The sequence below is a fragment of the Talpa occidentalis genome, unplaced genomic scaffold (genome assembly GCF_014898055.3).
Source record: "Talpa occidentalis isolate TD23 unplaced genomic scaffold, MPIMG_talOcc4v2.1, whole genome shotgun sequence".
In the NCBI taxonomy this organism is placed as follows: domain Eukaryota; kingdom Metazoa; phylum Chordata; class Mammalia; order Eulipotyphla; family Talpidae; genus Talpa; species Talpa occidentalis.
In genome coordinates this window covers 60910825-60934493 of record NW_026555331.1, presented here as the reverse complement: position 1 = coordinate 60934493, position 23669 = coordinate 60910825, and the positions used below count along the sequence as shown (strand labels likewise).

The window sequence follows — 23669 nt, the reverse complement described above, 5'->3', positions numbered from 1 at the left end:
ATTATGAAAATGGAATATATAGTCTGAAAGGTGAATGTGAACTTAAATATCTATCTAGAAGTTCCTCCATCAATGATAATAGATTTGTAACAAAAACTAACATGAATGGGATAAATAATTCTAGTGGAATGACAGATGTACGGAGCATACCAGAGTAAGTAAGACAGCAAAATTCACAGAGCATTAAAATTGGACGTCAAGAGCTCAGATGGCTAATGAGTCCAAAGAAAATATATGAAGCTTGCACAGCCACCAGAAGGACAAGCCTACAGAAATGAATTCTAATCTCCAGCTTCTTCTAAATCAACTAACTTCTACTCATGTTGTTGTCTCGATTAAATATCACAATGAAAAATATCCACACATTAAGTAAAAGAATTCCAGCAGTAGACTTGACCCACATTTCTAAGTATATAGTAATATAAGCACACCCATGTTGTTGTCAGTTAACAGGAACGGAAATACACACCATTGTTTTTCTTTTGTTAAGGCACTGTCATTTAAGCATAGCCCTGGAGGATTCATGATAAAATCCAGGGTTACCAGATGGAAGCAAGGGTAGAAGTGTCAGAGAACAGTGGAAGCCTATACGTTTCTGAAAACTAAAAGCTAAAGATGGGAGAACAGAAATGACATGCTTTATTCATCTTGCTTATTCAAAGAGTGGAGAGCAGCAGTTTGAATTGTTGAGTTACAAAATGTGTCAATTTTTTAAGCAATGTGGATGCTGGCTCTTAGTAATAGCAAATATATTTGAGTGTTTTTTCTTTACATTATTTTAAAAAGTCAAAAAGGGAGGTTGATGAATTTCCATTAGAAGTCCATACTATGTGTTACAGATAAGAGACATGGTAAATATTTGTTTACAATGTTTATTTAACAGGCCACATTAAAATTTAAGTGAAATCAACATAATGGAAATACAAATGTATATGTGATTTCAAGATTAAAATTAGTCTGAAAAATGTAAGTAAAATATGGAACATGTTCTCAAAAAAAAAAAAAAAAGATTTTAAATTGCATACCCAAAGGGGCATCTGGTCTCCTCACTCTCAGCTGTTCTGCTGGGATGCCCTTGTGTTCCAGGAGGCCCTTAAGGTCAGCTCAGGACCAGGGATCAGTGGCAAGTAATCCATCTATCTCTGAATTAGCCATTTCAATCTAGCTCTTGTACTATTCTACATGAAGTCCCCACTCCTCTCTTCACAACATGTGTGTACCCTCTCCTCCATAAGACCCAGATCAATATTCACAACCTCCATTAAAAATAAAAAATCCTAGGGCCTCCCTAGAGGCGCAAGGGATTAAGACGCAATCTATGAAGCTATCTGCAGCCACTGCAGCACAAGTTCGATCCCTGGCCAGGGAGTTACCCACATAGTGAAGCAGACCTCTCCTGACTCTCCCGCTGCTCCCCTCAGCAGTGTATTTCAGTCAATCAGCCTGTTCTGTTCCCCACTCTATCTCTGGTGAATCCCCCATTCTTCTATGCATAAATAAATAAATCTTTAAAAAAATAAAGAAAATAAATAAAGTAAAATAAAAAATCCGAGTTTGCAAGTATCTCCCTCTAATTCTGCCTAGCCAGAGTAATTATGCACTCAATAGTACTAAATAAACATCAGATGTCTAATTCAAGTATTTTCTCTAGGATTGGATCTGGGATAGCAAAGAACATAAATATTATTCATCACCTATTTTGGAAAAATTACAGTCAGTAATTCCATTACCCTAAATATAAACATTTCTGCAGCAACAAAGACTCACAACCAGAATTTAATCTTCATTCAAATCAAACCATTACCTGTGCTTAATGGACTGGAGCAGTTAAACCATCAAGTAGCAGGACCAATCTAAACATTTGGTCCGGAAATTCAGTTCAGCTGCAGAGCAAAGAACACACCTCACCAACTCACATAATCTAGTTTAACCTTCCCAAGGCTGCAAATTCTGTGTCACAAGCAAAGTCATGAATCCCCGTCGAGAAGTTGTTGCCTACACAAATATTCCCATTTCTCCCTAAATTTTTTTTAGAATTAGAATGTGCTTTTAAGCACTGGTTGAGACAAAATAATGAAATGATCTTTCAAAGCCAGAAAGAGGGGATGGAGGAGGTCCTGACCATCCAGTGTTTTTCCTGCCCCTCATTCTGCCCTCCTTCACCTACTGGGTTTAAATGGTTTGGCTTGTTTTAATGTGTTTTAGTGTGAACTTTTCTTTTTCATGTTGGGTGAGGACAGGGCAGTAACTAGAGGTGACACAGGCACAGGGCAAAATAGTTTCAAGGTAGTGGAAGTGAGAGGATGTCTGCAGGCACTGAGGGAGAAACCCCCAGAAAGGTAATGTTTGAAGACCCAACCATCAGGACCTTAAAGAAGCAGTCTTTTTTAATGAAAGGAATATTTTTGACTTCCAAATGTTTTTTTTTTTTTAAGATTTATTTATTTATGCATGCAAGAACTGAGATACAAGCCAGAGGTGCAGGGGGTGAGAGGATTCAACAGAGACAAAGTGGAGAGCAGAACAGGCAGATTGACTGAAATACACTGCTGAGGGGAGCAGCAGGCGAGGCAGGAGAGGTCTGCTGCACCATGTGTGTCAGTTCCCTGGCAGGCCGGGGATCGAACTCGTGCTGCAGAGCTGCAGATAGCTTCACAGTGCTGTGCTTAACCCCTTGCACCACAGAGTTCCCCAAATGGGTATTTTTTATAATTATAATTAAAATAGTGTTGAGAACTACTTCCTCTAACTTCATTCTTTAAACCATACACATAATTTATGTAAATTATAGTGATTTCAAGTCACTGAAGTGGAACTAGACATGGCATCTGGCCACGAGCAATTTCATAATTAATTAAATGTGCAGTTGGAAATGACAAAGAAAGAAGACTGGAATTCTAGCAGCTCCCAAAACATTGTTACATGCAACTACCAGACTATTTGCACCTGTTGTTCCTTATACAAGGACATATAAACAAAGCCTGACTTAACAGGACAGCTCCTCAACTCCACCCTCATAACTGCTGCTCTCTCAGAGAAGATTCTGTCTTCAGGAGATGGCTGAGCTGCTCAAGCTACTGTAACAAATTCCCATAGACCAGGAGACTTAAACAACAAGCATTTACTTTTTACAATTCTAGAGGCTAGGAAGTCCAAGATCACGGTGCAAGCAGATCTATCGTTGGTGACAGCCACTTTCTGGCTTGCAGATGCATCACCTTGTATCCTCACATGGCAACAGCAGAAGGAAGCAAGAAGGAAGTGCTCTCTGGACTCCTGGAAAGGCACTAATTCCATTTATGAGGACTTCACTTTCATGACCTCACCTAACCCTAATGACCTTCCCAAAGGCCCCACCTCCTAACACATCACATTGAGGAATAAAATTTCATCTAAGACACCTTAGATGCTTCTCACTTAGAAGGTTAGAAACCATAAGAGCAACATCATGACAGCAAACTACCAAGTACACTGGCAGCACAGAGAGGGAGAAAGTAATTCTTTTTAGGGAAGGGACTCAGAAAGAGCCCCATGGAAGAAACGATATGTCAACTAGATATTGATGAAAGAATAGGACTTGACTAAAAAGGGAGGAAATTCTTTGGACAAAAGAATGGCTCTAGAGAGCTCTCTTTTTTTAAAGAAAGCTCTCTTTCTTTAAAACTACTATTAAAATTGAGCCCTCTCTAGTTGCTTGGGGTGAATAAAACCAACCTACCAATTTTAATCAGTGCTAAACTAGACTTTTAATGACTTTTGAGGTTTCTCCAAAAGTTGTTTTCAGTTTGTCATCTAGTCATAGCATCTATGAAAATAAGCTACTGAATCTGAAGCGGCAGCAGAATTTTTACAAAAGTAATAATACTAGATGAAACATAACAGCAGATTAACTTCATGGCCAAGAGCCCATGTTCATTCTCCAAACTCATTAAAGTCCATGGGAAGTTCCCATTTGCTGCCACAAGCTTAGCTTTCATTCAGCAATTTTTGTTTCAATATATGTTGATAAAATTCAAGAGCTATACATCTATACTTACAAATTAAACCATTTTCAATAAATCACTGAGTACTTCACAACCACAACCAGTGTGGAGAGGCTTGGTTATTCTTACCTCCATGGGGAAAGCTTTGAAATTAACCGTGTGCTCAGAGCCACGCTGGTTTTCTCTTCCCCAATGAAATCTAACTTCGTACAGTTCAAATTCATGCCCTTGAGGCAGCGGACCTCCCGATAGAACTGAAAGAGAAAATAAATTCTATTGAATTATACCTCAAACAGATTCATCAGCACAACACTGTAAACACTGAGGACAATTCTGACCAAAAAGCTTTGAGGAGTTCCATAGATTAAATTCATGAAGCCAAGATGAAGAACATATCACAATTGCAAGATGAATTTTAACTATCTAGGTTTGGCTTGAAATCCTTGAATTGGACATTGAGATACAGAAGTTCAAGGATTGTGAAATATTTGCTGATGATTTTTTTTTTTTTAGATTCTAGTGTGTTTTAGAAAAAGGAGCACACAAAGAAAACAAATGCAATAGCCATATTCCCTTAGCACTTAGGTAATCAGTAGACAAGAATATAGTTTGAGTCTCCAACTCACCAAAAATTTCCTATAGATCTATAAATAAATTAGAACAATTTTTATGATTTATTTTATTTATTTATGCATACAAAACCTGCACTGTAAGCCAGAGGTTGTGGGGTGTGGAGGTGAGAGGATTCACCAGAGACAGAGTGGGGAGCAGAACAGGTGGATTGACTAAAATACACTGCTGAGGGGAGCAGTGGGTAAAACAGGAGGTCTGCTGTGCCATGTGAATTAGCTCCCTGGCCAGGGATCGAACTCATGCTGCAGTGGCTGCCCATAGCTTCATTGTGCTGAAACTTAACCCCTTGCACCACCAGGGAGGCCCTAAATTAGACCATATTTATAAGGATCATTCATTGGTACCAGCAGGCTTTCAATTTAGAGGAATAGGCATATGCTAACAAAATTTATCCATAAGGAGAATTATTGAGCTAATTTGATTTTTCAACAGTGTAGTCACACTTTAAAAATTCAGTTTACTGCTCAGTGTCACATACAATGCAAGAGAAAATCTTGATAAAATAGTGACAATACTAAAATATTAATATTATTACTATGGGTTCCAAACTATTTCTTATCTATCAATCTGACTGAAAACTTTGTCCCAGAGAAGGGACCACTGGTACCTTGGGGAGTCGATGAGTTGGAGGGCCACTGGCATGTGCAGGCTGTAGCCAGGCCCAGCTCCGGTGACATCAGCCTAGCTCAGGGACCAGCATCTGGCCCTGGCTGGCCATGACTTCGCTGAGTGCACAGCCAAAGAGCCTGACCAGACCTCACCACAGGTCAGATCTGGAAGCAGAGACCAGGGTTTCCCTTCTGCTATGACAATGGAGATGAAAATGGGCCAAGCTGGTGCTAAGCCAGCACCAAACACTCAAGAGGGTAAGCAGGCCAATCAGGTTTGACAGGCAGAGGTTCCAGAGAATTAGGACTGAGGTAAGCTGAGGTTCCAGAGAATTAGGACTCATTCAGACCTTCTGATTCAGACCTTGGGATTTACACTGAGACAGACTCATCAGGAAGACTGGTCATGACCTCTGGGGAAGAACTTTGCGGACCTCTGGTACCTCCGCATTTAATCTCTGCTTCGAACTGCAGCCTAACCACTCATTGCTCCTGCCTCTGCACCTGCCCCTGACATCACCTGCTGACTGGTACCATTAGTCTGTGCCCATTTTCTTAGGCCCAGCATCTCTGTTAGCTGTTAAGCTGTTAGCTCACAAAGGGCTGTTAATACTAGTGTCTGTCCTCTGGCACCGTCAGCACTGCTGACCTGTGTCCGGCTACCTCTGAGAGCTGGCTGCCACTTCCCATCCTCCAGCACCACTTCCCATCCTCTGCACTTTGGGGCTCAGTGTCTGGCACGGGCCAGCCCAAACTTCAAATAGATTTTGCTGGCAGCTGGGGTGCCCCCTTAACAGCACCACACCTCTGGCAGCCCCTGAGTTGAATCTTGGCCCACCACTTGCCAGCACACCACAGCACCAGGCTCCAGTTGGAAGGGACAGTGCCATTTTGAATGAGCGGCCTTTCTTTGGGGTACTGAACACTGCAGACACTATCTGGGGTGAAAGAGTTGGCCATTTGTGAGACTCTCCTTTTGCCAGTCTCCCAATTGTTAGTAAACCCCATTGCTGTACCCTGGATGTGAGTGGTATTTTGCAACCATGAGCACACAGTGAGAACTCAGACAGTGACCAGCCAGCCAGCCTTAGCACTGTCTTCACTGCTGCAGACCTTTCTAGAAAGCACACCCCTCACATGCGCAGCAATGTCCTTGGCTGAAGTTCTGTAACACTCTACTTTTAAAATACGAATACATATTGTGAGGTGAACTCTATGGGCAGTGGGAAAGAAGACTAAAAAATATCTTTCCCCAAGACCTCTCTGAGGACACTGAAACACACACACACACATACCATGGGGTTTCTAGGCACTCTCTTGTGGAAATGGATAATAGAACTGATCTTGACCGTGATTTTGTTAAGGACAGGGACAGGGGCACCCCTGCAACTTCCCCTTTTTCTACAGACCACCCTGCTACAATTTCAGGGGTCCAAGAAGGGTCCATGCCTCAATAATATACCTCCTGCCTGACTGAAACCTGACATTAACAGAAATAAGCCTTTAGTTTAAAACTGGGAGATAGAACATATTTTCAGTGCCCTGGAAATTCTTACATGGCTCTGTCTTGACAGGGAGAAGTTCAAGGCAACCAGAGGTACATTTACTCATCTTTTTTTTATTTTTTAAATATTTATTTATTTATTTGTTTATTTATTTATTTATTTATTTATACAAGCACTGGGTACAGTCAGAAGCGTGGGAGGGTGAGAGAATTCACCAGAGCCAGAGGAGGGAGCAGAACAGGCAGACTGATGAAACACACTGCTAAGGGGAGCAGTGGGAGTGGCAGGAGAGGTCTGTCGCACCATGTGGGACCCTCCAGTGGCCAGGGATCAAACTGGCACTGCAGAGGCTGCAGGCAGCTTCACAGTCCAGCGCTCAACCACTGTGCCACCAGGGGAGGCCCCATTTACTCATCATTTTAATGAATATTTTTTGAACACCTTCTTTGTAGTAGGTGTATTAAGTGCTTAAGATACACTGATTTTGGGGCCTCCATGGTGGCACAAAGGGTTAAGCACTGAACTATGAAGCAATCCGCTGAGCAACATGAGTTCGATCCCCAGGGAACAACCTACATGGCACAACAGGACCTCTCTCCTGACTCGCCTCAGCAGTGTATTCCAGTCAGTCTGCCTGTTCTTTTCCCACTCTGTCTGTGCTGAGTCCTCTCACCCCCCACATCTCTGGCCTGTACCCCAGCTCTTGTATGCATAAATAAATAAATCTTTAAAAAAAAAATACACTGATTTTGACCAAACAGATAATCTTACATTCCATTAGGATAAAAGGTAAAATCAGGGCCTCCCCAGTGGCACAGGGGGTTGAGCACAGCGCTGTGAAGCTGTCTGCAGCCTCTGCAGCATGGGTTCAATTTCTGGCCAGCCAGAGAGAAACCCAGGTGGCATGGCAGACCTCTCCTGTCTCACCCACTGCTCCCCTCAGCAGTGCTTTCAGTCTGTCTGCCTGTTCTGTTCCCCACTCTGTCTCTGGTGAATACTCTCAGCCCCCGCACCTCTGGCCTGTACCCCAGCTCTTGTATAAAAATAAATAAATCTTAAAAAAAAAAAAGGTGAAGTCATACATTTATGGAGATGAAAGTTTTGCTATATGGTATTTAGTCACTAAATGGTAAATTTGTTAGCTCTGGCATCATTATGCTCAATAACATTGTATTTAAACAAGATTCTCAGGGATTTTATACTTATTAGCTTGAAAATGAACACAAAGAAGGGAAGGACTTTGTCCAGGCCTGGTACCTTGGGAGAGGTGACAAAGAGGCAGCTTTCAGTCAGGAATCAGGCTCTGGATACCTTTCACTTTTGCTACACATGAATAATCCAAAGTTAAACCATACTGTAATCATATGGCTGCAACAAGCCATAAAAAATGACAAAATACAGAATTCAGAACTTTATGAGATGCCAGGTAAAAGCATTACCTATTCATCCACTAAGAATGATTGTGTTTACAGAATAAAAATAATAGCTCTGTTTTACCCATTTACCCAAAAATAAATAGCAACTCTTAAGGCATTATTCTCTTTTTTTACAGCTTGTTCTTTTTTTTAATAAGGAAACTAGTCATACCAAAAGGCATACACTTTGCCTACATTTATGAATATACAATTTTGTTGAACAATATTTAGTCACTACATGACAGGTTCATTAGTTGTGATGTCATTATGTTCAATAAAATTACAATGAAATAGCATGAAACTCTTACTGATGACATGTTGCATTTCCTTAGAATAACAAACTTGTGACAAGGGTATAAAATTAACTGATGCCATTGCTACTGCCTTCATTTTTTTTAATTCTCTGTGATTGCAGGATATACAAAGAGTTCCTTTTGAAAGCCTCTGCAAAATTTGAGCACCCCATAAAGATATGTTATATATACACACATTTACCTAAATCTACCAAAGCTTCTGTAAACATTAGCTTTAAAAAAAAAAAAAAGGCTCAAAGGCTACTGATCGAGACTTAATCTGACTTATTTCATTTGAGTTTAACATATTTTGAGGCTGATTCCATGCCCAGCCCTTGTGCTGACCACTGAGTACATGAAGAAAAGGATATCGTCTCAGTGCTGGCCTGGCATTCTTAAGGCTCAAGGAACTAAACTGAATGATTTAAGTAGAATGCATCAGGACCAGTAAGTAAAGCATACTAGGAGGACATACAGGAAGAGCCAAACCCAATCCAAGGGGCCCCAGAAAGCCAGGGATGACTTTCCAGAGGACATGCTAGCTAAGTAGAATCTTAAGTAGTAAGCTAAGAGAAGTGGCAAAGTATGTTCTGAGAGAAGAGATGCTGCAAAAGGTTCAGAAATATTAAACAGCTGTTTGTGATCTTTAAAAAAAAAAACACTCTTTTAGTTTTTATTTATTTTTGTGTAGAAGAACTGGGGTATATGCCAGAGGTGTGGGCGGTGAAGGGATTCACCAGAGACAGAGTGGGGAGCAGAACAGGCAGAGTAACTGAAACACACTGCTAAGGGGAACAGTTGGCAAGACAGGAGAGGTCTGCTGCGCCATGTGGGTTAACTCTCTGGTGGGGAATTGAACCCAAGCTGTAGTGGTGACAGAGGTGAGACTTAACCCCTAAGCCACCAGGGAGGCCTGTGAAGCCACCAAGGAGGTTGTGATCTTATGTAAAGTCAGAGGATACCAGCAGTGGCCAGAGGTGTGCATCAGGGGAGGGCTTGCAGCATATGCTTAGGGGCTACAGTATCTTGTGGAGGAAACCACTGTTGGTTTTAAAGCAGGGGACTAATATTTTTGCATTTAAAAACATTAATCCCATGGCTGCATAGACAGTGAATCAGCAAAGGGTAACCCCAATCTGTTAGAAAGCTGCTATCAGAGCCCAAGCATAGATGACCAGGCCAGGAGACAGAGTCTGGGAGACTCAAGTCCAACATGGAAGGAGACCAAAGCTAATGGTTCCTGGTGTGTCCCAGGAGGATCTAAAGATCCAAATAGTTTATTTTCAAGAAATTTAAAGATTTCATAAAGTCTGTTTAATTTTTAAGAAATCCCAAATGAATCCATAAAACATTACAGGAATAATATTTAGGTTTTTTTAACATTTGAAGTTTTCAAAACAAAGATCAATATTTTTTTACTGTCTTTGGCTTTTAACCTAAAATTTTCTTCATATTAGAGATTAAATATTTTCAGCCTTTAAGGACAGTGATAACATCAACCATTTGGAAAGGAGGCCTTAGAAAACTGGGTCTACATTAGCAAAGTAAAGTAAAACTATTTTCCAAGTAATTCCAATCCCCCAAAGTTAGGTTGAAAAAATGCGATTACAGAAATTCAACCTTGACATTTCATACAAACAATATAGAGTAAAAGTAATTCTAAGTGAAAATGACTTTAAGATATTTTGACAATTTCATCTTTAAATCAGCAGGATTGCTAAGAAGTACAATAAAATGTTGTCATGCTTTTGAAAAAGAATGATTAATAATATTCTAACCTAAAATTAATGTTGAGAATTATAAAAGACCCAGATGTAAAATTTTCTAATTAAGGTTTCCATAATAAGTTACAATGAATGGCACAAATGACCTATCCTGATTAGCAATTTCTCCCACACCAAAGGCCCATTAAAAAAGTCATTACCCTTAACATGCTACTTGGTGTCAGATGGAATGGTATTCTGTTGCACAAGCTTAAGCTGGCTCACACTTTTTCATGACTTAAGTATCAAACCACTCAGGCTAGAAATCTATAATTATATTCTGATATTAAGCTAGTCTTAATACCAATGTAAGTATGTTCAATTTTAATTTGTCTGTGAAGACTGAAGTGTTAAGATCCCTGTAGTACACTGATTCATCTGTCCTGCCATATGTAACATGACCAACAGTCTGGTCAGGTCACACCTGGAATACCAAGTCTGGCTCACCTCCACATTAGAGGCACCATGTCACCTTAAAGATAGGTGACAGGATCCCAAATGTGGTCTGGTTACAGGAGCTCCACCCCAGCCCAATCCTTGGATAACTCCCTCTGTTCCCACTCCACATAACCAATCACTGAAGTTCTGTAGATGTTATCTCAGAGACTCTCTTGTACCAAGCCTGCCTTCCCACTGACACACTGCAGACACAAAGTTACCATCTTGGTAAATTGATTCTTTTGCAATAACCTTCAACTTGGCTCCCAATCTCTCCAAGACCTCTTCTTACCACATAAACAGGCTCTTTTTCCTAAAACAACATGTTAATTACAAGTTTGTCCTACAGGGAAAAAAGAAAAAAGATTTTATTCCTTACACTTGGTTCCTTAATGAATTTGCTCCAACAAACCTTCTCCATGTGTTTTCTGTTAATATGAATGAATCTTTTCTCCAAATGAGTTTAAAGATTTCATGTTCCTGTAACAGCTCCAGGCCTTCCCATATCCATGCCTTTTTTTAAATACTGCTCCTTCTTTTAACACATCCAAATGTCCCCAATCCAAATACCATTCATTCATCAAGATTCATGACAAATGTTATACCTTTCACAAATATTTCTCTAAAGATTTCAGTCAAAAATTAATTCTCCCTATACAGCTATATTTCACCACCTACAATAATAATTTCCTTGAAGGCAGGCTTCAGGTCTGATATACATTGCCGTCATTCAAAGCACATAATATTTGCCTAAGCTAAAACTGATTGTGCCAATTGCTCCTTGAAGATCAGATAAAGCCAGTAAATGTGTATATTTGGGTCACAGACACATCTCTAGCTTCTCCTGACCCATTAAACGTCTATAAAATTAGGTATGTTCTCTGTATCTTGCCAATTTCCTACAGACCCCAACAATCCCTATTGTCTCCCAGCACGAGGCAAAGCAGAGGGTCTGCAGCTATTTACAAGTTTTGCTCTAGTGGCTGCTCTCATATATAATGCCTACCTGGCTCTCAGAGACAAGTGAGTCTGTAATTCCTAGAGTACATGATCAATAAATAAGTATTGCCAAGTTAAGAAATATCATATGAGGAAGAGTTGAATGGACTAAATATGCCCGAAAGATGGCACTTTATGATGTGATGAGAGTTAAATCATGTGAAAGCATGATTATGTTTGTTCTGTTCTTAATGAGTATCCATGGTTTTTTGATCTGTGGAATTACTCAGAAGCAAAATGATTTCCTAACTAAGTGAAGAGTGAATTTCTTCTTCGGGGTTGTTAAAGTAAGGCTGCCCAGCAACTTATCAGAAATGGGAGACTGTGTGGCTGCCCTCTCGGGGCTTATTCATCAGTGAGTCTATGACTTCAATCCCCTTCCTAAACTTATTGGCTTCTCACTGGAAAACAGAGCCCTAGATAATGTAGCATAGAGTCTGTAAGGGTACACTGTTTATGGGGTACGTGTAGTGTAAGAGAAGAAGGTCAAAGCAGAAAGCTTGAGAAATCCCTTTATGTAAGGGTAATGAAGAGTGAAGAACTGGCAGGGTAGAGACCATCAAAATTAAAAAAAAAAAAATCAAGAGGTGATGTGTCATGGAGCGTTTCCTAAATTTTTATTTCAAATGCAGCAGAATTAAAGTAGTGTAGGCACCTAATGGAGGAGAAAATCATCGGTGACACTGGTTTGAGAAGTACCAGCAGTATCACAGATATAGGGGGACAGGTAGAGGGTTCATACTCATGACATGCCTCACATTTAAATTAAGGCAGTATCGACAGAACAGATTATATATAGGATCTATATCATTAGGATTATGTTAAAAACTTTAAGTGTAAGCATTTAAATCACACTACATTGTTGTAACACTTTTTGGTAATTCTATATTATATTTTAGTATAAACAAACAACAAAAAAAGAAAACTGGACCTCTCCAGTGGTGCAAAGGGTTAAGACGCAACCTACGAAGCTATGGGCAGCCACTGCAGCACAAGTTCGATCCCTGGCCACAGAGCTACCCACAAGGCACAGCAGACCTCTCCTGACTCGCCCGCTACTCTCCTCAGCAGTATATTTCAGTCAATCTGCCTGCTCTGCTCCCCACTCTGTCTCTGGTGAATCCTCTCACCCCTCACACCTCTGGCCTGTACCCCAGTTATTGTATGCATAAATAAATAAATCTTAAAAAAAAGAAAACTAAGCAGCTCAAGCCACAGTCTCAGTGAGAAGGTTTCAGTGCAATGTTATGTATGAAGTGAGTTTCAGTGCAATGCTATGTATAAAAGGAAAAAAGTGCTTAGTCTATGAAATATTTTATTTAAAAGACAGCATCTAAAAACATTAATCTAAAAACATTAAATGCATATTACTAAGTGAAATAAGTCAACCTGAAAAAAACCACACAATTTGTATGGTACCAACTATATGATATCTGGAAAAGGTGAAACTATGGAAACAGTTAAAAGATCAGTAGTTGCCAGGGGCTGGGAGGAGAGAAGGCTGAGCAGGATTTTTAGGGTAGTTGAAATTATTCCGTGTGACATAATAATGATGGACATATGTCAATACGTATTGTCCAAACCCACAGAATATACAATATCAAAAGTGAACCCTAAGGTAAATGATGGACTATAGGCAATGATGATGAGTCAACATAGGCTCATCAACTGTTACAAATGTCCCATTTAGACGGAGATGCTGATGGCAATGGCAGAGACTGTGCACTGCATGGACAGAAGGTCTATGAGAAAAATCCCCCTCAATTTTACTGTGAACTTTAAACAGCTCTAAAATATAAAATCTATTGTTTTAAATAAAGAGGGAAGGAAGGGAGGGAGGGTTAAAGAAAAAATGGGGGGAGCAGGAAGGTAGTAAATGACTTAGCAAAACAGAGAAAACTGAAAGCAAAGTAACTTCAGAAAGAGGGCGGTAATATGAGGTAGACCAATTCCTGTCACGAACCCCAGGAAAAACTCAGAAGTTGGAGGCATTATTAGAGATACAGAGTAAGAAACTGAAAACACGTTTAGTCTTTAAAAGGAGCAGATAAACTCACTATCCATCCTATCTGTGCCATATCCGGGCACCTACCTTTTACCCAGCCATGTGGAAGTTGAAGTGGAAATGGACATGCCAGCTGGTGACACTCCTGTCTGTGTTCAACAACCAGAACTCTGGCAGGCAAGTATGATTCATCCCCCACCATGGGGAAAACCAATTAAACCTACAAAGTTTAACCTGATCACAAGATGGTAAATTCACCAGCCTCCCTTCCCTGCTCACGGAGTTTCTAATCCACTTTTTAGATCCATTCCTAAATATGAATAATGAGTCAAAAATCACTAGAATTTTGAAAACTTAAAAAATTAAGACCAAAACTAACAGAATGAGTCCAAAAGAGAGATATGCAACACAAAAATAGCAATACAGGAAAAAAGTAGAAAAAGATCTTGAATTCATGAAATACAAAATGCTCTAGTTTTTAAGTAATTCATAGGACAGGCATAGTTTTTTAGAAATTGAAAATACAAAAGCAAAAGTGAAAAGTTAAGTAGAAGGACTAAAAAAATGTAAGTTGAGGAAATGTACCAGAAAGGAGAAAAAAGACAGAGAAAATAGGTGTAACCAAAAGATGAAAAGGAAAAATAGGGGGGAAAAATCAATGAAATGATATAAAAAAAGTATGAGAAATAAAAGACACAATTATCCTGACTGAATGGGCCCACTCAGTTGTGAAAGAGTAAAAAAAGAGCCATACCCAGGAAGCATGTGGTTGTAAAATTTCAAAGCAAAAAAATATTTATATATAAAAGCCTCCAGAAAGCAGAAACAGACAAAAGTCACAGAAAGAGTGTTGAAAAGCAAAAGGCACTAGATCTTTCAATCACAATAGTAGAAGCCAGGGACTCTTTGAAGGAAGTACTTTCAGCCTGGACTTCTCTGACAGGTAAACTCCAATCGAGTATGAGGTGCACCAGGCACTACAGGCACACAGGGGATCCAAACATTTACATTCACACCCTTTCTTCTCAGGAAGTTACTGGAAGATGGACTAGGTAGGAATAGGCCAAGAAACTCCCAGAAATGAGGTAAAAAGCCAAACCCACAAGAGGATGTCACAACATCCAGAGATGGGGCTGGACATGGGAAGCTGTGCATGTGCAGGTGATGGCTGTGTGGCAGGCCCACAGAACAAGAGACCTAATAGGGCAGAAGAACAGAAAAGAGGCCACCATGCGGAGGAAGGCGGAACCAATGAGAGGGTAGGAAGGACTTCTCAAACTTTTAATGTCCTGGGAGAACATCTGTCATCTGTCCGTTTAGAAATGAAATCATGAGAGATAAATGAAAATAAAATAAGCAAAAATACATTAACTCCAGAGGAAAAAACCTATATGTTCAGTAAAGGACATAGGATATATTCTCAGATGGAAACAACAGTTACGAAGTCATAATAATACAAACATTGAGTAGTCACTTTAATAAAAATACAACAGAGAACCAAACCATCATGTAAGGGAAAAGGCTAACAGGAGAACTAACCTCATCTTCCATTCTATGAAGTTCACAGGGATCCTAAATATCAAAGCATGACAGGGCAAACATGTTATTAACAAATATAGAGGTGGGGGCCTCCCTGGTGGCCCAAGGGGTTAAGTGTCAGCACTATGAAGCAGTGTGCAGCCACTGAAGCAGGAGAAACAGTTAAGAGTTGAAAGTGGTTGTTCACCAAGTCAAAAAGTTTCAGGTGAGGAAGAGTGCAGTATAACCAGAGGCAGAGAGAAATATAGTACTATTCAACTATTTAAATTATATTTCTATTCTATTTTGATAAAGATTAAATGTGAATTAAAGTAATAAATGTTGTCATTTATTACTGGGGTCTGGCAAACTTTTCCTTTGAAAAGCTTAACTACTCCAGAAAAATAATGAACTGCTGTAGACATGGTATTTGTTATCTTTTTAAAGTCTGAAGAAATATTTAAAGGGAAGAAACAGTGAAGAAGAAATTATTTTAGTGGTAAAATGGACAGGACATTTAAAAGAGCAAGGTCACCACAGAGCAGGAAGAGGTCTTGAGCACAAGTATCTATATTGAAACTAGACAAAAACAGAAATGATTCCTTCTCGTGGCTAGTGATGGAGGATGAAGGAAAATAAAGGCGGAAAAAAAAAAGTTAAATCATATCTTCTTGTATAGAACTGAGACACTGATTGATAGCTTCTACTTTGGGGTGAGGAAAGGAGTCAAGGGAAATTGTGACTGTTTCAGAAGGTACCAGAAGAAACTATTAAATTCAATTTGAGTATAGAGCAGGACGGCCATGTACTAAATTGACAGCATGTGTATTTAGTCATTCCTCTATGCTCCCATAATCCTTTACAACACTATATTATGTTTACACTAGTACTTTAAGGGATTGTGTTTTCACTAAGTTATGAACTCTCATGAACCATCTTATCCATTTGTAATATAGCCGATACTACTCACTATGGTACATCGATGTGAAATGCATATTTGTTTGTTGTACAGACATGTAAATATTTATTTCCAAAAGGACTAAGGCATGTCAAGGTACCAATATACATGAGTTACTTCAAAATGCTTTTATATGCCAGAAAATTCAATAACTTTGTTATATATTTTTTAAATAATACATAATGTTCCTTAACAGATAACACTCCCACCAAAAATTCTGATCTGACTTTAAATTTACTTATGAAGCTCTTTGACTAATCACATACAAAATCTAGAATTTGTTTGGGTGATGCCCAAGATCTTAATTAAATTCATGCGGAAAGATGACATGAACCTCTGACTAGCTCACGGATTTCAAATTAAAGGTCAGGAACATTCATAATGAGTAAAAAATCCACAGTTGGAAATCAATGCCACCCCTGCCTAGTAATAAGCTTGAAGATGATATGGTTGAAAATACTAAATTTATTGATTCAGAATTAAATGGAGTGCAGTCTCTGTTTAATAAGCACTTCCCAGTATTCCAACACACTCTACTTTTACATTCTTTTCAAAAGATAAATAAAGTTTTTATTATTCACTATGAGAAGCATATTAATGCTAGTTCTTAAAATTCTGTTTCACTCTTCCTTATATTTTAGCTAAAACCAGTTTCCTTGGTAATTACCCAGTACTTTTTCCACAAAACAATTCACATCTCTCACAAATACAATAGGTCCAGAGGGGAGGAGAGGAGTTTAAAGATAAATAAATAAAAGCAAATATTTTGTTTGTCACTTAAATCCTGTGTTGAGAAAAGGATGAACTGAATGAAGCAAAAATAAATGTTAAGACACAATTAGTGGTTACAGAGGAAAGAAGGGGAAAGGATAGACAAACTGAGTAAAAGGGACCAATTGTATGGGGACGCATTAAATGGATTGAACTTTTAGAGGCGAACTTTAATTTATACAGAGGTTGATTTATAATGATGCATGCTTGAAATTATAATGCAATGAATGTTACCTCAATAAAAGGAATTTTGCTGATTTAGGTATTTTTTACATCTATTAGTCCAAATTCTTCTCATCTTAATATAGTAGAGAAAATTTATTTGAAAAGCTTATCTTGAATGCCAGATTAAGTCAATAAATTCTCACCTTGAGTTTCACAAAACAATAGAACAGAGAATACAATTATCTAAATGATTTAGGTTAATGGCCTATTGAGGATATAATGCAGACATACATTTCTTCAAATTCCATAAATTTAGTGCTATGTTGACCAACATAGTTGTTCCCTCTTCCTTATATTTAAGGAACATCATACAATGTATAACAGCCAAACTGACATCTTCATAATTTCATCTTTGATACTTTCAAAAATGTTTCAGAAAAATAATTCCCCAAAAATGCACTTCATAAGGCATACCCTGACAATAGAGCTATGTTAGTTCTACCTTTACAATCATACAAGCTCAATAGCTCCAAGAAGACTTCTAGTTTACAAAGTATATGCAAAAGCATATTCTAAAATACCTGATTTTGACTTCAGGATAACCTGAATAGTGTGTCCATCATTGGTGACTTCACAGTCCCGACAGACCACATAATTTGGTGAGAGGCGGATATCCAGCAGAGAAGGGTCATATCTAGCTTCTCTTGAGTTTAAGTTAATGGGAGACTGGTATTCCCCATTAGCATCAGGAAACACCAAGCCCCACTCAACACCTAAAGACAAAAGAAGCAAATTCAGAATAAGTTTTTAAAAAGTCACAAATTTAAAACATAAAAACCAGCTTAAACACTGTCTTTTTAATATCTTCGATGATATTAAAAAGGTTATGTACTGTATCTTTACAAATGAAAGACAGTAAATGTGTGTGAATTTTTGTATTCATATTTTCCGTTATCTACTATTACCAAATACTACATACAAAAATCCTGGAGTAAAAAATATTCTGCTTGTGTTTATCCACATAGATGTGATAATTTGTGACACCAGGAAATTTAAGTGACTAGAAAAAATTATAACAAACATTTCCTCTGCTCATTAGTTCAATTATATACAGTACTTGGGAAACACTTGTAACTCTTAATATGCTTAGTAATAATCAAAACCCAAAACGATTAAGCAACCTCTTATCAGAAATGCAAATACGGTATTTTAAAGTGTGACTATGTATATGGACACATTATACGTATACACTCTTGCTTGATTTTAATAACAAAATTACAAATTCGACATTCGTTTCAATAAGTGTAATCAACATCAGCACCAGCGGACAGCTCTATTAGGGGTTCTATGCCTTCAGGGATAAATTTAGGAAACTAAACTTTTTGGAAAGTCAAACTTCATCCTGTCAAGCCCACTGATTCAGCATGAAATTTAGGACATGCTTAAAAGAGTTATTCACTGCTAGTTTCCTTCATGAAAAGAGTAGAGGCAGATGTACTTTCTCCCCCACTGGGTCCTTAAAGCCAGCAAGTCACAACAGTTTTGCTAACGCTCTTTTCTCAAGTTTTGGAGTCCAAAGTACCGCTGCTCTTCTGCGCTACACTGAAGACTGAAAGATTAGGGCCACAACCTTAAGGCTCGCCTTCTGCTTGCTGGCAGGTGCCAACCGCTGCCCAGCAGTAATGCCAGGCTACACAACTTGAACGTTGGCTCGCGCGCTCTCCCCTCAGCGCTGCTGGCCCAGAACCCAGCAGGGGTGCGGGAGAGAGCCAGAGAGATCCACGTGGGAAGCAGCGGACATGCAAGTGCACGGCGCAGACGAGAGCAGAACCCGGCTGAGCCCCGCACTCCGCCCGACACACGCACGCGCGCAGCTGCCAGTGCGCCGTCGGAGGACCCCGGGCACCCCGACGCGCGGCGGGTTACCTTCCTCGTAGCCCCACTCCACACCCTCTTCTTCTTCCTCCTCATCCTCCTCTTTCTCCGGGAAGGCGACGGCATCCTCGATGAAGCTCAGGTCCGCCATGGGAAGATCGTGGGGTCCCTGTGCGCTCTTGCCGGCGTGCCTCCCTCCGCAGGGCAAACGAGCTGGAGCAGGAGTGTGCGGCGCGTGAGTGCGGGCGCGCGTGTGCGAGTGAGCGCGCGGAGCAGCGGTGGAGAGCGCGTGAGGGCGAGCGCCGCTGTGGGTGCGCGTGAGTGCGAGCGGGAGCGCGCGAGAATGTGAGCGCGCGAGGATGAGTGTGAGCGCGTGTCGCGACAAAGCAGTGTGTGAGTGTGAGCGCGCGTGGGGCCGAGAGTTTTCGGATAACCGGCGAGGCGAGCGCGTCCCCAGTCCCGGCCGAGCGCTAGAGCAACCTCACCTCGGGATCGGCCGCCAGCGAGTTATAAACCCGGCGGGGGCGTGTCTGGCACGGAAGGATCCGCCCCTATCGTCCGGTGGCCGGGGTGTCGCGGGTGGACAGCAGGAAATGGCCTGGGGGTTACCGGGCTCAACCCAAGGAAGAAGCAGAGACGCCCGCTCCTCCAGCCGGGTTGAGTCGGCTCTTCCACGCTGCCTGCTCCTGTTCGGCCTCCTGGGACGGACGACCTTCCAGAACCTCAAGTCACCTACCATCTGCCCTCTGGACTCCTGAAGCCAGGGACTTTTTACCCTTTCACTTTTACCCTTAATCCAGGAGATGTCAGAAAGACAGAATGAAGGTTGGGGAGGGTAGATTAACTGCAGTGGGCAGGGGGAAAGAAAGGGCTGGGAGACAAAATAGTTTCCCTCTCCAAATCTTTATTACTATTTACCTATTAATTCACCCTTAGAACACAGTGGAGGGATTGGGGTCAAAATAAGGGGGTTGCAATTGTATGGGGAATATAAAAATAAAATTTATTTAAAAAAAAAAAAAAGAACACAGAGGAAGCATGAAAATTTTTCCAAGAAACTGTAGGTCCTAAAATCATTGAAAAAAAAAAAAAAACTATCTTAATGAAGAGAAGTAGATAAAATTTAGGGACATTTTTCCATGAAAAAAAAATATTTCAAAAGTAAGAGTTGTGAAAGGCAATAACGAAAGTGTAATTGGTTTTAGCTTCAGAGTCTGGGGTGCTGCTTCAGGCACAACTTGCTGTGTACACAGTTCCCAATTGCGTGGTGAAATAGTGTAAATAATGAAATGCACATATTACGTAATAAACAGGAACTTTACTGATACATTGTTAATTCTAAAACATGTTTCTTCGAGTGTTGATGACTTCAGGCCCCAGTTCCAATGTCTTTTAATCAAAAACTCTTAAGCAAATTAACACTGCATTTTTTGAATGTATATTGTGTAATAAACTCAGATGTGGATAAGAAGTATGTTTGTATGTTCTGTGCCCTTTCAAAATCCGTTAATGGTTTCAATGGGCAGGTCCTAAATCTTTCTATACCTATGAATGCTTAATTCCTCCTAGGAAGAAAAGATGCTCAGTTTGGGGGCCTTAAAAGTTCTGTGGTGACTATCCTTCACTCCCTACTCAGCCCATTACTTTCTTAAAAAAACGCTATTTCACAGACTTTTCTCCAGCAGGTAGATTGGGACTGAAAGAGAAGGAAAAAATCAATGATGTCACTTTCTAGAACATTTAGCAAAATAGGTAAAAGTTATTAGTCAACTTTAACTTTTAGGATAACATGTGGATTTCAAACACTCGTGTAATTGCTTTTACTCCTTAACATGGAGACCAGAAAGTCCACCACTCAGAGGACACAGTCTGAGAAAAACAATGTTAGTAGAGTTAATAGAAGCAGCAGTCTACTCTACAGAGGTAGCAATTAAAAATAACAAGCACTACTCAAGTTGTTAACTACTTTCCACTGAACTTTTAAGTGAAATATTTTGTTTCTCATTTCTTTTTTGAAAAATTTGTCACAGTCCTGGATTTTTATTAAACAGTGTTTTTAGAAGTATGTGCATACCTTAATTAAAAGCTGCAGCTAGCGGGTCCCATACAGGACATAGAGAAATCATTCTATCTTTGGGAATTCAGCAGTGTGCGTTCTCCTTCACCCTCTAAAGTGCAGAGATGCTACATGGTAGCCATCGTGTGACTGCCAATTACACTGAAAGTATCGCATGAATTATAGAGATATTTACATGCCAGAAGAAAAATTTTTCATGGTGAAACGGTATGCCACATTTACAGCAAATAGACTGAATTGTTAATATTGAAATTTATAGCTAATAAATTATTTTGCATATAACCAATAATGTTTTATCATTCATAAATGCAATTAACTACTACTCAAACATGTCTAGCTACATTTGTTCTTTCTGAATTTTTCAATATAATGTGCATAACATAACTCCTCTCTGTAAGTGAGGATACCCAGTGCAGCAACATTGTGCATCAAAATATTCAATTAGCAGCCTTAATTGCTTTGAGACTCTGTGCTACAGATTTCTGCTAATTAACTACACCTTAAGACCTTCTCTTCTCAGATCACTGTACTATATTATCACTAAAGATGGAATTTCTATTTCTAGTTATTATAAGGATGTCTATCACCATGAAACCTACACACACAGATCAAAGATATAGGCCAATTCTTTGATTTACAAAATAGAACAAGCACACCTAAATCTAATACCACAGAATCTAAAAATATTCATGCTCTATATTACAAACATATTCCACATATATCTTTATGCAATTTTAATGCATTTCAATCTAATGTTATATTTGATTCCTTAAATTAACTTTATATTGGTCGCTCTTAGTGTTTGCATAACTGAGGTCAAAACACATCAGCAGGACAATTTAATAAAACTAAGACTTACATAACTAATAACTATTTGATAAGAGAATATAAATAGAAATACCTAAAATGGTCAAACTAATCTAGATGTTAAAGGAACAAAGAGGTACTAAGAGTACTTGACACCACTGCTCCAGACCTACACAGCTCTCTCCTCCCTTTGCCTGACTTACCAAGACTTTCTTATTGTATTGGTGAGTTTTGGCCCTTGAGTAGACACAGTTGTTACCTTCTTTTTGTGTCCACTTATGGTGTGGATACATCTCAAAAATAGAGCTAATGTGTATGTCAAATGGTTATTAAAGAAATTGTAAATGTCTGAACGCTGACTATCGTGCATCTTCATAGGCACTGCTCTGCAGTAGGCACTGGGGGAGTCCTCAAAATAAATGAAACACTGCTTCTCCTCTCAAGAAATTCACAGTTCTCTTGGGGAAAATTAAATAAAAAACTTAATTTGACTAGAGCTGCAAGTACCATTATATCTAAGGAAGATGTGGTATAAACGCATAGGAATGACCAAGGAAGACTTCTTGGAAGAGATGATATTCACAAACCAAACAGATCAGTGGATTTTAGAGGATAGTGAATGAGCAACTATAATTCCAGAAATGAGCAGTAACAGGGAATCATGGAAGTGCTCATTGTAGATACATTTTCTCCTCTGATAACCTTGTGTGACCTGCCAAAACCGATAAAATACTCAGCATATGCATGCTTTAAGGGACCTAAGAATGAAGTAAGACACTAGTTGTTTTGTTGTTTTTTTCATTAGTCTGATTTTTGTTTTCCCAGTAAGGACATCAAAAATTTCCTCAGGGCCTCCTTGGTGACTAGGGGTTAAGTCTCAGCATTATCATGGCCAAGGCCTGAGCTCGATCTAACCGGGGAGCTAACCCACATGGCACAGCAGACCTCTGCTGTCTCCCCAGCTGCTCCCCTCAGCAGTATTATTTCAATTAGTCTGCCTGTCCTGCTCCCCACTCTGTCTCTGGTGAATCCCCTCACACACACACCACCACCATCACCCACACTTCTGGCCCATACCCCAGTTCTTCTACACAGGAATAAATAAATAAATAATATATCCTCAATGCATGCATTTTAGTTTCTGAAGATTTCAGGCTTTGTAAGGCAAGAAGACCTGATTCTTTCATATTACTTTCTTCAACAGATTGATCCTTTATTTTACCTGCTTAAAGTTGCATTTAAAACCAAAATTTGGTCAATGTCTCCTTGGTCTTTTGACTTCACAACCATAATGTTTAGTCTTGGGGTTCAGGGTAACTGTGGCAGATTTTATTATTGTTAATGTCTTTTGCTACCTGTTTCTGAAATTATACTTTGTTGCTTGGTCTTAAGACTTGTTTTGACTAATTAAATATGAATAGAAGTACACATACTACTTCCCAATAAAAGCTTTAGAGTTATCAAGTAGTTCCTTTATCATTTTTGGTCCCTCTATGACAAAATTACCCAGTCCAAGATAGCCACTGCTCCTTCCATCTAGAACTTGGAACTAAGAAGATCTGTGATCAAAACTACAGCCAACCAGAAGTCAACAATGTAGTGTCAATGAAATAAATCTTTATTTTATAAACCACTGAGATATAGCAATTATTTGTTACAGCAACATAACCTAGTAAAAGGTGAGTGTTAGCATAGGCAAATACAAGTTCAAGGTAAATGCAATGCTCAAATGCTTTGATGTATGTCTTTTTCTTCAAAGTAAATGCCCCTCTCTGGTCTGCAAAGAAATAAACCCTTACGTCTGTTTTACAATTTCTTACTAATTCTTACCCTAACTAGGAACCCCACAATCTCAC

General features: G+C 39.5%; 1 protein-coding gene across 2 annotated transcripts in view; it reads right to left on the bottom strand.

The window, feature by feature from the left end:
• CA8 (carbonic anhydrase 8) overlaps positions 1-19461 on the bottom strand; it is a 99401-nt gene extending 79940 nt beyond the window's left edge. Inside the window, exons 1-4 of one of the 2 annotated variants that reach the window (XM_037506322.2) lie at positions 19415-19461; positions 18981-19142; positions 17636-17827; positions 4113-4237 (exon numbers count right to left, since the gene is read on the bottom strand). In XM_037506322.2, the coding sequence (XP_037362219.1) occupies positions 4113-4237; positions 17636-17827; positions 18981-19080 (417 nt within the window). In that variant the 5' untranslated portion in view covers positions 19081-19142; positions 19415-19461. Of the gene's footprint in view, positions 1-4112; positions 4238-17635; positions 17828-18980; positions 19389-19414 lie in introns of those variants that run through there. The other variant, XM_037506327.2, reaches the window with a different exon arrangement.
• Positions 19462-23669: the final 4208 nt, after the last annotated feature.